The sequence below is a fragment of the Pelmatolapia mariae genome, linkage group LG14 (assembly GCF_036321145.2).
Source record: "Pelmatolapia mariae isolate MD_Pm_ZW linkage group LG14, Pm_UMD_F_2, whole genome shotgun sequence".
Classification (NCBI taxonomy): domain Eukaryota; kingdom Metazoa; phylum Chordata; class Actinopteri; order Cichliformes; family Cichlidae; genus Pelmatolapia; species Pelmatolapia mariae.
The window spans coordinates 11,534,887-11,551,584 of record NC_086239.1 but is presented as its reverse complement, the minus strand read 5'-3'; the positions used below and the strand labels follow the sequence as shown (position 1 = coordinate 11,551,584).

Here is a 16,698-nt window from a genome sequence, read left to right as displayed (position 1 = left end):
TGTTCTTGTTTTACAGGTAAGATAATGGATTGCTGTGGTCTGCTAACTCTTCAGAAGGAACCAGGTACTGATGGAGAAGAAATCCATTAAAAAATCTTCAAATGTAGATTTTATTTTGTTGTAATGGCACATAATAATACCCTGATGTATGGTTCATGTATTTAATCTAATACTATTTCTCTATCAGTTCCTCTGAAGAGCATTGAGGTGGAGCTGGAGGTGAGGGACCATGTGGCTACAGTGGTCTCCACTCTGAACTATGAGAACAAGGAGGACAAACCATTAGAGGCTGTTTTTGTCTTCCCTCTGCCTGGAGATGCTGCTGTCTGTCATTTCAGTGCTCAGATTGGACAGACACAGATTGTAGCTGAGGTGAAGGAGAAACAGAAGGTGAGTTGGACAGTAAATATAACCTGATTATAAGTGAGATTCACAATAAACACAGTGAATGTCACTGACATGTGTCACCTGTGCTTCAGGCTCGTGAGGAGTATGATGATGCTCTGAGCTCCGGTCAGCAGGCCTTCCTATTGGAGGAGAGTGATGAGAGTCCAGATATATTCTCTCTGAGTGTGGGCAGTCTGCCTCCAGGAGAGAGCGCCTCCATCAGGTTGGAGTACGTCACTGAGCTGGCTGTGCAGGCTGATGATGGTCTGAGGTTCTGTCTGCCTGCTGTGATCAACCCTCGATACCAACCTCAGGGTAGGACAACTTCAGAACACTTGGACCAGAAATGCTTCAACTATATCAGTGAAAGTCTTAAACCACCTTCCAACCTTCACATCTCTGACAGAACACAAAATGTTAAAAATAAATTACATCTTCCAACTTTGCCAGTTGCTGTAAGGCATGAACACAGAACCAGATATGCTATTATCTGGCTGCCACATACAGGAAAACAGAGACAGTGAGAGAAATCTGGAAGATAATTAGATCAAGTTTCAACTTGATTTTCTGCAAGAAAAAGAGGACATTTTTCATCTCATTGTGATTGTCAAATATAAAAAGCTGTGAAAAAGAAATGTTTCAGTTCAGTGAAAAACTTAAGTAGAGCAACCTCAGAGAAATTGCAAAAAGCCCAAAAGCTGTATCTCAGACTCTACAGGCCTCAGCTAGCATATCAAATGTTAGATTTCCAGGTATTAGAATAAGACTGAACAAGTTTGGCTTATTTTGCAGGGGTTGCAGGAGAAAACGTCTTGTCTCAAAAAGAAATTGGCAGCATAGCTTATGTTTTCAAAGTTGCACTTGAACCAATCACAAGACTTCAGGAACGGTGCCCTTCTGACAAACAAACCCAACACTGGAGATATTTGACCATATTGCATAGCATCACAATCAGAGAAAACCAACCCCAACGTATCAACACAAACTCATTCAAAAAATTTGTTGTTTCTTTTTTTTTGGGGGGGGGGGGGGGTTGAAGAAAGAATAGGCAAAAATGATGTTAGGTTTCTCTCATTATACTGATATGGTTCATTATACCATCCATAGGTCATAAAAGTCAAGGGTGTATTTACAAGAACAAACTTATTACTTTTCTGTCACATGGTTTATGGTTTTAAATTTGAGTGTATTATGCCTCATTAATTACAGCATTTCTAAACCTGATGTTGTGTACAGATAGTGAAGGTGCAGGTTTCCAGGTGACTTCTGTTCCAGCCTCTCTGGTGCCCTACAGTCTGTCTTTTTCTGCCCGAGTGTCCTCTCCTTGTCCAGTCTCTAAAGTAGAGTCCAACTGTTCCCTGGACCCTCTGCAGTACCTCAACACTGATCAAACCCAGGCCACGGTAGGTAGAGTGCTGATGTGTCTGCTGTGTGTGGTTGTAACTTATTACTGAGGAATAAATATGAATGTGTTTGTGGTGTGCAGGTCAAGCTGGCTGCAGGACACAAGTTTGACAGAGATGTTGAACTGCTGATTTATTACAAAGACGCCCACCAGCCCACTGCTGTGGTGGAGGCAGGACAGGCCTCTGCTGAGCTGGGTGAGTGAAATTGTTGGTTTGCAAATAGGAATTAATGATCCCCGTTCTTCAACCTAAAAGTTAATTGTGTTGGAGCTATTATAAAATGTAAACTTGACATTTTTCTGTCCTTTTCATGTGTTTCAGGCTCTCTGATGGGTGATCCAGTGGTGATGGTGAGTCTGTACCCTGAGTTCCCCCAGTCTGTGATGTCTTCAAAGGCTTCATGTGGAGAGTTTGTGTTCTTAGTGGATCGATCCGAAAGTATGGACTGTCCTACGAATAACACTGAGGAGCAGGGAACTCGGCTCAGCAGTGCCAGGGTATTTATAAAGTGGTGTTAGAGTTACAAAATATTTCCTCAAATTGTTCCTCTCACACAGTGGCCTCACCATCTTTCTCTCTTTCCTTCAGGAAACTCTGCTGCTCCTGTTGAAGAGCTTACCAATGGGCTGCTATTTCAACATTTACAGTTTTGGGTCTAGTTATGAACACATCTTCCCGTGAGTTGTATTCACATGATCAGTGATATTACTGTAAATGTGTAATAAGATATCTTCCCTGCTGTTAGACAACATGTTGCCTTTGGATGATTCTGCAAAACTCCAGGTTATGTTTGATCTCACTTGTTTGTTTCTCATGGCAGTAAGAGTGTAGAGTATGGTGAGAAGACCATGGAGGGGGCTCTGAAGAAAGTTGAGCAGATGGAGGCTGATCTTGGAGGAACAGAGATCCTGGAGCCCCTCAAACATATTTACAGCCAGCCCTGCATTCCCACTCAGCCTAGACAGGTAACACACACAAACCGCCTTAATGATGTCATCCTTTAGTCCTTCCTTTTTTATCATTCATTACTCCAACATGTAAGTTGACCATGAACCAAGTCCTGTATCAGTCTCATATAATCTGCTAATTATACATGAGTTGATCTGTTGAGTGGCTCCTACTGTTCCTCTCACTTTTGCTTAAAGCTTCTTCTCTTTTTTTTTACTTGTTAAAACAGTTTACTGACAGCATACTTGATTACATATCAGAGAGTTGTGTTTCAGCTTGTGCAGTTGAAAAACTGTGTGTAAACTCTCCTCTTTAGCTGTTTGTCTTTACTGATGGAGAGGTGGGGAACACCAAAGAAGTGATCGATCTGGTGAAGAAGAATTCATGTTCCCACAGGTGAAATAAAAAAATGTGATTATATGTGCTATATGCCAAGTGTGTCTGTTTTTAAAACAACTGCTGTATTCTCGCAAACCAGAAAAAAATAACTATATCTACACAGTTTCCAGAATGTCCAACATGTCCTCTGTGTACTCAGTGAAAAGTGTTGTATTGCAGGTGTTTCTCTTTTGGGATTGGGGAAGGGGCCAGCTCTGCTCTCATCAAGGGGATGGCCAAGGAAGGAGGAGGTCACACTCAGTTCATCACAGGGACTGACAGGATGCAACCAAAAGTAAGACAATGACTCATAAGAATTACAGCAAAAAATTATTTGTGTTTTTTAAAAAAAATGGATAGAAGATATGATTTCAGTTTTTGTACTCAGGTGATGCAGTCGCTGCATTTTGCTCTGCAACCAGCAGTGGAAGATGTTTCTGTCACATGGGATTTACCAAAGGGATCCACTGTCACTGTCCTCTCTCCACCAATCACATCACTTTTCCAGGGTCAAAGGTCACTAATTTATGCCCAGCTCACTGGACAGGTAGGAGCAGCATCTTCTCACAGTGTAGATCTCTGTGTTTATGCTTGTCATGTTTTGAAAAGATGAAATTGGGTTTAACACTGTAATTCTGTGTCAGAGCTCAGAGGCAGCAGAGGGCTGTGTGACGCTGAAGTACAGCCTGGCAGGTCATCCCTCTGAGAACCAGCTGCACTTCAGTCTCAGACCTGCAGAGGACACTGGGTAAATGAGCTGTTAGTCTACTGGAATTATTAGATAATAAGTTTACAATAGTTTACTGGAACTCTCTTCCTCAGAACTTAAGATCTGCGGCCTCAGTGATCACTTTTAGAAAACAACTAAAAACACATCTTTTTAGAGTTGCATTTTGTTAACTTTTGTCTGTTTTTGTTTTATACCTTATGAAGCACTTTGTGATCTTTTATCTAGAAATGTGCTATATAAATAAAATTTTACTTACTTACTTACTTACTTTGTATGTAACATGGTAATTACATGGTAATTGTGACCATGTCACCATACCAATATTTTCTCTTGTCTGTAGCTTAATAGTCCACAGGTTAGCTGCTCGGACTCTTATTTGCTTGCTAGAGATGGAAGCAGAAAACAATCAGGAAAAAGAAGAAGTAAAGAAGAAGGTGGTGCAGCTGAGTGTCCAATCAGGAGTGAGCAGTTCTTTCACTGCTTTCATTGCTGTCAATAAAGACAACAACAAGGAGATTCAAAGACCTCTTCTGCACCGGGATATTCCAAGTAACAAGAATAATTAGCAATCCTATCTACTTCATATTGTTCTTGGGGCATTCTTATCTTATCTTATCTTATCTTATCTTATCTTATCTTATCTTATCTTATCTTATCTTATTAGTGGCTGAAGCCTATGGTTCCCGTATTTCGTTCGGTGAGTACAAGGTTTTTTACCATTGCAAACACAAACACAGTACAAGTACTTCCACACACACACACACACACACACACACACACACACACACACACACACACACACACACACACACACACACACACACACACACACACGTGTCTAAAATTGGCTGGCTGAAGAAGCTGACTGCACTCCATGTGCGTCTGGATGCACAAATGAACCAGCTGCTAGTCAATGACACCCAGAATGGCTAAACAAAGGCCGGACAGTCCTGATTCCCAAGGACCCCCAGGAGAAACCTGTCCCACCCAACTACTGGCCAATAACCTGCCTCAGTACCACATGGAAGCTCCTGTCAGGCATCATAGTGGCAAAGATGAATAGGAACATGGATCAATACATGAGTGGGGCACAAAAAGGAATAGACAGGAATACCAGAGGAGCGAAACACCAGCTACTGGTAGACAGAGCAGTCACCCGAGACTGCAACACTAGGCTTATCAACATGTGCACTGCCTGGATTGATTATAAGAAGGCCTAACACTCGATGCCCCACAGCTGGATCCTGTAATGCCTAGATCTATACAAGCTCAACAGGACCCTAAAAGCCTTCATCAGAAACTCAATAGGGATGTGGTGTACAACAGTAGAGGCAAACTTCAAGCCCAAAGCACAAGTCACCAACAAGTGCGGGATCTACCAAGGAGATGCACTGTTCCCACTGCTGTTCTGCATATGCCTGAACCCCCTCAGTGAGATCATTGACAAGACTGGATACGGATACCGACTACTGAACAGAACACTCGTCAGCCACCTCCTGTACATGGATGACATCAAGCTGTATGCCAAGAGTGAACGTGACATCGATTCACCAATCACCAGGATATACAGCAATGACATTGAAATGTCATTTGGATTTGAGAGGTGTAGTCAGATAGTAAAGAAGACTGATTGGATCAAACTATGAGAATGCAACTTTTCAAATACCTGGAAATCCCACAGGCAAATGGCATCCATATAGAGGCCGCTAGGTAAGCTTCAACCACCAAGTAACTACAGAAGGTCAGTCAAGTCCTGAAGAGTCAACTGAATGGTAAGAACAAGATCCAGGCTATCAACACCTACACCTTGACGGTGATCGGGTACCTTGCTGGGATAATGAGTTGGCCAAAGAAGGATATAGAAGCCACTGACATCAAGACCAGGAAACTCCTGACCCTGCATGGATGGTTCCCACCCCAAGTTCAGCACCCTGAGGCTGTATGCTAAGCAGAAGGAAGGAGGCAGGGGACTGGTGAGTGTCAGCACCACAGTCCAGGATGAGACAACGAACATCCACGAGTACACCAAGAAGATGGCCAAAACCAACCATGTGCTCAGTGAATACCTCAGGCAGCAGAAACCAAATTCCCGTCAGAGAAGTGTAATGAGATTGCACATCAGTTAAGCTTGCTACTGAATTTAGTGTGCAATGAAAGATGCATGTTTTAATTTTGTTTGCATTTGGATTAGAATTATAGAACTAAGAATATCTGGTGTGCTTACTGTTGTGTTTCCTTTGAAAAAACAGATGACAGATGTTACATGGATTTTTGCTGTTTGTACAGCATGGATGAAGGTATCTGTTTTGACTTCTTTTTCATGTATAATTGGTGCTTTTGTACTTTTAATTGTTGTTTTTAGTGTGTGGCAAACTATAAAAGAGACAGCCAGCGTGGTTAATTTTTCCTATTGATAAACAGAAACATCATAGGTAGCCCCCCGGTAGCCTATTGCAGCATTGCTAAGCGATTGTTCAAAGTCATCTGCTCCAGCCCAAACTTTTGAGCTTTATCATAAAGGAACGTTTTCACTGAAAGTTCTCCTCACTCTATATGAAGGAAAGGATTTTAAATTAAATTCTGAAGACAATGAATAGAAGCTAATATGAGAGAAATATGCTCTGTCTTTCATAGTTCCTGTTTGTACTCTCACTGCAATGTTCTGGATCAACTGAGGACTTTTCAGACATTTTTAAAAGTGATCTATAATAATGAATTACAATAGTGTAGCCTAGAAGTAATAAATACATGAACTAATTTTTTAGTATCACTCTTACACATAATGTTTTTGTTTGTTAGACACATTGCAATAAGGCAGTCCTACATATTTGATTAATATGTGCATTGAAGGACATATCCTGGTCAAATTTCCCACACTTTACTGGAAGCCAAGTTAATACCATCAAAATAAGTGTCTGGTTAGACACCATGTTTCTAAGTTTTTTAGGACTTATTAAAAGTTACCTAGACCTTAATATCTGTATGACATTTCTGTAGTTAAACTAGTTGATTTATGTCATCTGATTTCATGGTTAATAAAGCTGAGGGTCATCTGCAAAGTGATGAAAATGTATTAATTGTTTTCTAATAATTCTGCCTAAAGGAAGCAAGTATTACGCAAAAAGTATTGGTCCCAGGACAGAACCTGGTGGAATTCAGTAATTAAGTTGTGCATGTGAAGAAGACTCATCATTTACAGTCACAAATTAGAATCTGTTAGATACATGATTCAAACTACTGTAGTGCACTTCCTTTAATATGTGTACTGTTATGATCAATAGTACTGAACGCTACACTTAACTCTAGCAGAACAAACACAGAGAGGAGTCCACTGTCAGATGCCATAACTAAATTCAGTTCAATTTGATTTTATTTATATAAGGCCAAATCATAACAACAGTTGCCTCAAGGTGTTTTATAATGTAAGGTAAAGACCCTACAATAATACAAAAAAACCAGAGAAAACTCCCAATAATCATATTACCCCATATGGTGACAGTGGGAAAGAAAAACTCCATATTAACAGGAAGAAACCTCCAGCAGACCCAGCCTCATGAAGGTGTCACCATCTGCTGCGACAGTCTGTCCTGTTTTCCTCCCCTCACTCCAAAGACACGCTGTGGAAGAGAGCCAGAGAGGAAGAATCATTCAGTGCAGAGAGGTGTATAAACACATAGTGAGTGAAAAGGGTGACTGAAGAAGACGTACTCAATGCATAATGGGAATCTCCCAGCAGCCTAGACATATTGCAGCATAACTAAGGGAGGATTCAGGGTCACCTGATCCAGCGCTAACTATATGCTTTATCAAAAAGGAAAGGTTTAAGCCTAATCCTAAATGTAGGGAGGGTGTGTGTCTCCCAAATCCAAACTGGGAGCTGGTTCCACGAGAAAAGAAATCATCATCAAATATCCAAAAAGTTATGAAATATATCTAGTTGTAAAAGCTGCTGTCTTTTGTTAAATATTGTTCTTTTAATTGCCCAATTAGAAATAATAACAACTCTAAATATGACACATATATTGCAACATGTGGAACCAAATCATTAGAACTATTTTCTTACTTAACTCAGCACATTATTTTAAATATTTCTTTTAATTCCACCCAGGAAGGGCATTTTATTACGTAACTTTTCCTCTAAATTTTCCTCTTCACAACTGCTGGATGAAGAATTTCCACCTGCTAAGAAGCCACTCAGAGACCCTTTGCTGCAGTTAGTCTCCCTCCAGAAGGCATCTGGCTGCTGGCTGCTTGATCCAGCTCTGGCTGCTGCACTGGGAAAGACCAACGAGGAGGTGGAAAAGTCAAAGCCTGAAAAGGTGGATTATTAAAAAAATAATAAGACACAGTAATAGTGGGTGTTTGTAACGTATTCATTAAAATGGTTTCAAAAGTGAATTTTCAAAATTACACACTCATGTTAACGAACATCTGCTTGCTGCCTCACTTAATTTAATATTTAACTACATGACTGCTGATTCTATACACTAGGCCAGCAGTGAAGTGTGGGCCACCATTCTGGCTCTGATCTGGCTTCATGGTTTCAAGATGGATGGAAAGGACGAGTGGGAGCTTCTGGCTGCAAAGGCTGTATCATGGCTCAGTGCACAAAAAGGTAGCAAACACAAAAATAAGCATTCAGTTTGTGATGGTTATACTGAGTTGCTACAGTCGGTCAGTTATTAAGATGCTAATTGGTTATTTTGTTTTGTGTGTTCCTTTTTTTTCCAGCACCATCTGTGACCGAGTGTGTGGAAGCCGGAAATATATTGTTGGGTTGCAGTGTGCAAAAAACTGCCCTTGGCCTCTGAGGTTTTTATTAAGCTAATAACGTCTTTACGATTCATGCACAGAAGCAGATTTACTTCATCCTTCATCCACATTAATCTTTGCATCATCCAACTTTATTATCTAATGTGCCTTATTTTATGCTGCATGTGTCCAAAGTCAGCTTTGTAGGAGGACCAGAGATTATTGCTTTTGTATTCTCATTTTAATGTTGCTGTTTGCTTGAAAGCATCAAATATTAAACAAATAAAAACACACATGACTTTGTACCCATCATTCCTTCTAATGAGTCAGCATGAAAAAAAATAATTTAATTTTAAAATATTTAAAAAGACCAACTCACCTGGCCAGTTCTGTCTTTCAACACATTTTATTTAATCATGGTTGAGGAAAATATGCAGCTTAAATTCAAAGTCATTGTAAAGCAAAAGTTTTCCCTATTTCAATGCATATCTTTCATTCTTTAATTTATGTCATGTAAGTAAACAGCTGGACATAATTTCCATTAACAAGTGAGACCTCATCATCAGCCATGCCTCAGAGCGAGTGAAATCAAGGCCAGCAGAGGGAATGCAGAGCTAGATTTGTTCTGCAGTCATGAGCCATCCATCACATGCTCTTAAAACAACCACAAACAAACTATAATTTCTTCATCTGAGTAATGGCTGCTACAACAAAGCTATTTTAAACCTCCATGTTTTACATTTTGAAACCAGAAAAAGAAGGTAGAAACTGAAACTCACTATGCAACAGGTGTGAGCAGAAAAATTTAACCAGCAAACTGCTGTAACTGTCTGGTGTACAGGGATGCTCGGCTCAGCTGTGGATCAGCCTGCTCAACCACTTAATAATTTGATTGAGTGAGTTTCTGTTTTTTTACAGATAAGTATCCAACCAATTACCCTAAATAAAGATCAAACGGATTCAATGAAAGCACAATAAAATAAACTCATCACGGTTGTATCAATGTGGAAATGAGATCAGAACATGATTTCTTAATGGAGGGCTGCAGGCCTGGACTGGGACAAAAAAATCAGCCCTGATATTTTAGGTGCAGGTGTTACCATGTTCAGTCCAAAACGGAAAAAACAAAAAACAGATGTAACACGTGTAATGTGATCATCAAAGAGTATGATTTTTATAAAACATTTATTATTATTTTATAATGTTTTTCTTACACTGTTTAATTTTTATAGAAACTTAGCTCCTTGTATGAATGTGTAATCACGTATCTTTGATAAATAAAATATTTAATCTTGGATTTGTGTAATTTGTGGCTATTGAATAAAAGTTAGTCATGTATCCACTGATAAAAACAGATGGCTGAAAGAAATGTTTGATGTAAAAAGGAAACACAGTGTTGTGCTGTTGAACTGTGAGTTTCTAAATCACCAATGTTTAAATGCCAAGAGGAGACTAGCAGCCCTGAGTCTGCATGTAAAACAATAAACTCCATAGCAGTGATACCTGTTCTTACACAGGTACGCCTATTCTTTCTTATGGGACTTTACTGTCCCAATGAAACAAGAAGATCTTGTTTTGAAGTACATTTTTTTGCCATCCTGTAATCTCAAGAATGTTTATGTTAGATTCTGTTTTTAATCAGGTTGTGATCTTAGAGTCAATCTCATAGCACTTGGCCTGTGCTTCAAGGATTCTGATAGTTAGTATGACTCCGGGGTTTTGACTCATTTAAGTCGGTGTTTTGCTGGGAGGAGAGAAGAGAGGCATGTAAGACTGCAAGTCTGCTTCTTGGTCCCAACTCTGGATAGTCATGTTTTTAATATGTGTTTAATAAATTTGGCCAGATTTCTAGAAATGAGAGCTGCTCCATCTAAGGAATGTTGTCTCTCCTAACAAGACCGGGTTTCCTGTGGAAAGCCCACATCGTTTTTTGGACACCACTCAGACAGCCAGCAAGGAGAACATGCGGCTAAACATGTCACTCCTGGTCTGACTGGGGAGGGGACCAGTGAAAACTACAAACTCCAATATTGTTTCCAAAGTTACACACCGATTCAATAATCATTTTGGTGACCTCCGATTGACGTAACCGGGTATCATTACTGCCGATGTGAATTATAATTTAACTGAATTTACGTTTACCCTTAGCCAGAAATTTAAAATGTCACCTGTCACCTTCTCTGGCCCCTGGAAGACAACTGACCATGGTTGCTGGTGTCTCTAACTTCACGTCTCAGAACAGAATCACCAATTAGAGTTTGATCCCCGGCGGGTGTGTCGCCAAGTGGGGAAAAGCGGTTAGACACATTTGATAGAAAAATATATTTAGATTTTTTAAAGAAGTATAAAAGTTAAGTTTACTCAGTTAGAATATACAATTTAATCAATTGGTAACGGAGTAATGCTTAGTTAAAAAGCTGAATTAAATAAATGTGTGGTGAATAATTGTTTAAATTATGTATCTTCAGTTGCTGCAACTCTGTTATTAGTACATTCAAATGATGATGATTTACCATCACCAACTGGTAGAATATGGAGATGAAGCTCATCAGCTCTTATTTGAAATAAAAACTCAAAGTGTTGATTTTAAACAGAAAAAAGTATCACTGCTTAACCTTGAATGTTTTTAGGTTTTTACTTCCCATCTCTGCTGATATCAGATATCTGATGTCCACAAAATAATAATAATAAAAAAACATCTGACATCAAGTCAGTATCTGATTGGTGCTCTTATAAAAACCTTTTGCTGAACATTTAAAAAACCAAAAGAAGTCATTGGTTTCAGGCGACAGAGAGGGGCGCTCAGACCACTGGAATCTGGAGGTGAGGAGGTTGAGGGGGTTCTTGCTTTATATTTCTGGGAGTTGACATCAATGAGGTCCTTAAATGGACAACAAACGGTGCTCCTATTATAAAACAGGCACAGAGATTTTATTTCCTCAGAATACTGAAGAAGGCCCACCTGTCTGCAAATCTATTAGAGCATTTCTACTCTCAATATAAAGCATCCTGTTGTACTGTATAACTGTCTGGTTTGGGAACAGCTCATCAGCAGACAGAGAAACTCTCCAGTTTCTCCCCCTCTGCTAAACGGCACAGGTTACTGAATTTACCCACTGCCAGATGAAAGAACAGCTTCTATCCAACAGCTATCACTCAACTGAACCTTTTATCCCACACACGATAAACCTTCTGTCATGTCAGGTTCCATGAAGCACCAGGAGTACAAACACTTCCCTTAACATATGGTATTGATCATAACCAAGGCTCAAGTTGGACTCAGAAAGCAGACCCTGAAAAGCAATAAGAATATTAAAATGTTTATTTTCAACACACAAGAAAAGATTAAACAGGACAGAGGACTAGAAGACACTGGCTTAAACTGAAAAACATGGAAAGTGGAATGGATCTCGGCAGCAGGCAACTTTGACCGTACAGCAACAGGACTGATGATGTTTTCAATCTCAAAGGGACCTGAGAATCAGGGAGCCAGTTTCTTAGACATGCACTTCAAAGCAACGTCCCTAGAGGACAGCCAGAACCTCTGACCTACTGTGAAACAGAGCCGAGGACCCCCTTTTGTCAGCAAGGCGGTGGTTGTGTTGAGCAATGTGAAGGAGGGCTGATTTCGTCTGCCTCCAAACCCTGCAACAGTGATTGAGGTGCACAGGAGGTACAGCGATCCCCTTCTAGAGTCAATTTGAGGTGTGGTGTTTGCATTTAGAAAGTTTTGCTGTGAATAGACAACATGGGGTCAAAAGAGCTCTCCATGCAGGTGATACAAGCTATGCTTAAGATGCCAAAACAGAAAAAAACAAAAAGAGAAACGGCTGCAATATTAGGAGTGGCAATTTCTACACTTTGGTACTCCTGAGAGGCAGTGTGAGCATGGCTGCCAGTGGCCCTGAGACACGAGTGTTTATTGATGATGATGTGACACAGGACAGAAGCAGCTAAATTAATTCTGAGGTGTTCAGAGACATACTATCTGCTCAAATCTAGCTAAATGCAGTCAAATTAATTGAGCGGGGTTTCATAATTTAGATGGACAATGACCCAAAACATATAGGCAAAGCAACCTGGCAGTTTATTAAAGCAATGAAGTGGAATATTCTTGAATTACCAAGTCAGTCACCTGATCTTAACCTGATTGAGCATGCGTTTCACTTGCTGAAGACTAAACTTTGGACAGAAATGCCCTCAAACAAACAGCAACTGAAAGCCGCTGCAGTAAAGGCCTGGCAGAGCATTAAAAAAAGGAGGAAACTGAGCATCTAGTGAAATCTATAAGTTCAAGACTTCAGGCTGTCGTTGCCAGCAATGGTATTTCAACCAAGTATTAGAAAAGAACATTTTTTAATTAATTTTGTCCAAATACTTTTGAAATGAAATGAAGTGTTTGTGTTAAAAAGTCCTTGGTTCCTCATATATTTATGCAATCTTTTAGTTCACTAAACTAAAATAAAGCTGAGAGTTTGCACTTCAACTGCATCTGAGATGTTTCATTTAAAATTCATTGTGGTAACGTACAGAAGAAAATTAGAAAAAAAAATGTCTCTGTCCAAATATTTATGTACCTAACTTTAAGTCTCTCACCTCCTCCACTACAGGCCTATCTCCCTTTGAAGGATTTCTAGGGTAAAATGGTAAATGGCCTGTACTTGTATAGCACTTTACTTCGTCCCTAAGGACTCCAAAGCGCTTTACACTACATTCAGTCATTCACACACTGGTGATGGCAAGCTACATTGTAGCCACAGTTGCCCTGGGACACACTGACAGAGGCAAGACTGCCGGACACTGTCGCCACCGGGCCCTCTGACCACCACCAGTAAGCAACGGGTGAAGTGTCTTGCCCAAGGACACAACGACCGAGGCTGTCCGAGCCGTACAACGGAGCTGGCGGATTAGGTCCTCTGCCCTGGACTACAAGCCTGGGAAAAAAGGTATGGCTCTCAGCTAAGGACATACCCTTAAAAATCTTTGGCATGCACCATGCCTCATTGGACCTCATAAAATCGACTACAACATCTGCCCTTCTCTAGTAAAACTCAAGCTACCTTCATTCCTTCACATCCACCCGATGTTTCATGTTTCCAAAACAACAAACCCACTCCTTCCAGCCCATTGCCCTTCCTGCCTCTCTGCTCATCTTAAAACCCTGCAAAAGGTCACAAACAATCAGCCTCTTGGATCATTCTCAGCACAGTTCTCTCTTTCACCGTCCTGCTAAACAAGTAAGAAAATCAGTTGCTCTGCTTCACCTTTGCTTCACTTACCTCTTACCTTTGAGTCACTTACCTCTGTGTCAGTACTTACCAAAATATTGCCTCTTGCCCCTCTGACAGATGACCTCGCCTGAGAAAACAAAACAAAAAAACTTAAAATGGCTGCAACTGCTGTGCTCCCTAAATTAGTACTTTAAAAAAAAAACGAGAGTGGGCATGTTAAATATTACAGTTAGATATTCTTAAACTTTCACTCTTAGAAAGCATTCTGTTTTAAAGTGAGCACTTCAAAGACATGATGTTTGTGCAGGTCTCCACTCCTTCCTTCTCATGTTAGCCAGCCACTGGTTCAGTCTTGCTGCTCCATTATAACCTTTAGTAAAACGAGAGGCTCAGAAGCAACAAGAGTATTGTGTGAAAAGAGATCTGAATAAATGTAGAGTGGCATACCCCCCAGCGGTGTTGTGTTCTTGCTACTAGCAACTTTATAGTGATTCAGAACATACACCAGTTAGTGCACATCAGAACAAAATATTGGTATTTGTCATGAAAACTGTGCAGAACATTAGGAAATAAATATACTGTGCAGGAAGACTAGCAGCATAAAACCAATTTACCTTCATCACTCCAGGCATGATATTACACTGTCCCAAATATAGTCATGGTCCAAGTGAGGAAATGAAATATTTGCTTTTGAAGGAATCCTTTAAAAGCCAAAGATCCTTTTTTATAGATGATGTTTGCTGAGTATTCATGCACGCATCATCCATTAATGTTTGGGATGAGGGGCTGATTGACTTTGTCAGGACTGTTTTTCCCAAAAAGCCACCAACATTAAACTTTGACAAGCCTTATGGCCAACTCAACCCATCACAATTAATGTTTAAGGTGCAGTTCATGTGGAAGCCAGAGGAGGGTGGTGTTGTGCACATAATACAAAGTGATGGCGAAACCTAAAAGACGGTGTCATGTCTGCTCCCTGCAGCAATCTCATAACAGTTTCAATCTATTTCAAGCCAGTTAGTACATTTCTGTTATGAAGTAATTTTTTGGCAGTAAACTTTTAAATATCCTTTAATTATGAATATCACATTCTCATAGATTTTCAAGAGAGACCAGACCAATAGGGCAGCTGAAATCGCAAAAAAATAAAAATAAATAAATAACAGTTTTATAAAGATTAAAATAGTAAGTAAAAAAAAAAAAAAGACTGGATTGATTATGATGTATAACACAGAATATGTACAATAACACACCTAGAAAACGCGTGATACTTTTATTTTATCTATAACCTCTGTGCAAATGTTGTTGACTCCAAAGTGTTTATGAATATGTTTTTAAAAGCTGGTTATCTGACTGTCAGTTAATAACAATTAAAAAGAAAGCTGATTTTTATTATTCCTAAATGGAAAAAGTCCATTATGATTTTTTGTTGTGAATTTCATTTATCAATCCACCTCCTCACTGCTCTTTCAGCAGCCAAAGCTGGATCAAGCAGCCAGATGGCTTCTGGAGGGAGACTAACTGCAACAAAGGGGGTCTGGGTGGCTGCTCAGGCACAGCAGCTGAAAAATCAAAGATGAAATAAAACCTGGACCTGATCATGGTGGTGGATGAGAAGACATAAAAAGTCTAGATGATTAACCAGCGTATGAATTGGTAACACTGATTATGATGATCATGTTTAGGTGGAAACTAGTGAGCTAACTTCCTGCTAACCTCTAACTCAGTTAAATTTAATAAATTCAGTTTTCATGGATGCCTGGATGTTGAACTTAAGTGTTAAACCTGGTAAAGCAGCAACGCTGATCATTTTATTAAAGATGTTTTTAGCTCTCAGTGATCCCACAGTGTTCGTTTGACTTTGGGACCTGAGGCTGATGGAGTTTTGGACCCAGATTACTCCGCGAGGCTCCTGACTACGGTGAGCGTAATGCTCTGACAATCCATCAAGCCGTGCGGCTTCGTAGCTTACCAAAGTTGTAGTCAAACATGTTTTGACAGATTTTTGAGAACCCTGTACCACATAAAATCAGTTCGAGGTCAGTAAGCACAACCAGAATTCATACATAAGGTGCACCGGATTATAAGGCGCACTGTCGATTTTTGAAAAAATTTAAAGATTTTAAGTGCGCCTTATAGTGCGGAAAATATGGCAGCTTTTCACTTACACATTTGTGAACCACTCATTCATAGAAATAGTTTCCAGTCAAAGATCTGGACAGATCCACCAATTTCACAGTATTTTTACCATTTTCTGCAGTGCAGAAAAAAAAACTGAAAACATCACACCTCTGAAGTAACACATTGTGATTCATGTACAAACAACACACAATTATTGTAGATCCTTCAAAGCCTCCTTATATTCAACACTTGGGTAGGTGGTGTTATACATGCCCTCACAGCACCAGCACATCAATCATCCTATTTTCACCTTGTCACCTTCATTAAGCTGCTCTCCTTCCTCTGATTAATCGCTAGTGCTGATTGGCTACAGAAGGCCCACCGCATGCATGGGGGGATACCGTGGGCCAGGGCTGTGGCATCTAATGTCTGGTTGTCAGTGTCCTGTGGAAAAGCAAGTGATTGTCCTAAAATCAGATGTCCCAGCAGATTGTTCTAGTTTGCCATGCTGGCAAAATTGTCCACTCTCAAAATCCCAGCCACCCTGTTACAAGTCTATTACAAGGCCAATACACCAAGACAAACAGCCCTTTATGCTTTTTACACAGACAGCCGGTTTACCCAGGAAACTTGGCACAGATGTATTTTTTCTATCCTCTGTAGAATTATTTAACTAGAAGAATTGTTGCACTAAAGTTTCAAATCAATGAAAAAGCAATCGTGCCAAAGAAATGTCATGTGTTTG

At 40.0% G+C, this 16,698-nt stretch overlaps 1 protein-coding gene across 1 annotated transcript; it reads left to right on the top strand.

Annotated features, from left to right (window-relative positions):
• Nucleotides 1-8,848, top strand: LOC134641799 (von Willebrand factor A domain-containing protein 5A-like). The gene is made up of 18 exons (XM_063494383.1): nucleotides 1-64; nucleotides 188-390; nucleotides 480-702; nucleotides 1,624-1,790; nucleotides 1,874-1,988; nucleotides 2,115-2,290; nucleotides 2,382-2,470; nucleotides 2,614-2,758; nucleotides 3,058-3,137; nucleotides 3,300-3,414; nucleotides 3,508-3,666; nucleotides 3,764-3,867; nucleotides 4,190-4,398; nucleotides 4,514-4,546; nucleotides 6,099-6,146; nucleotides 8,020-8,168; nucleotides 8,341-8,464; nucleotides 8,581-8,848. The coding sequence occupies exons 1-18, from the start codon at nucleotides 25-27 to the stop codon at nucleotides 8,658-8,660; spliced, it is 2,259 nt and encodes a 752-aa protein (XP_063350453.1). The 5' UTR covers nucleotides 1-24; the 3' UTR covers nucleotides 8,661-8,848.
• The last annotated feature ends 7,850 nt before the right edge of the window (nucleotides 8,849-16,698 follow it).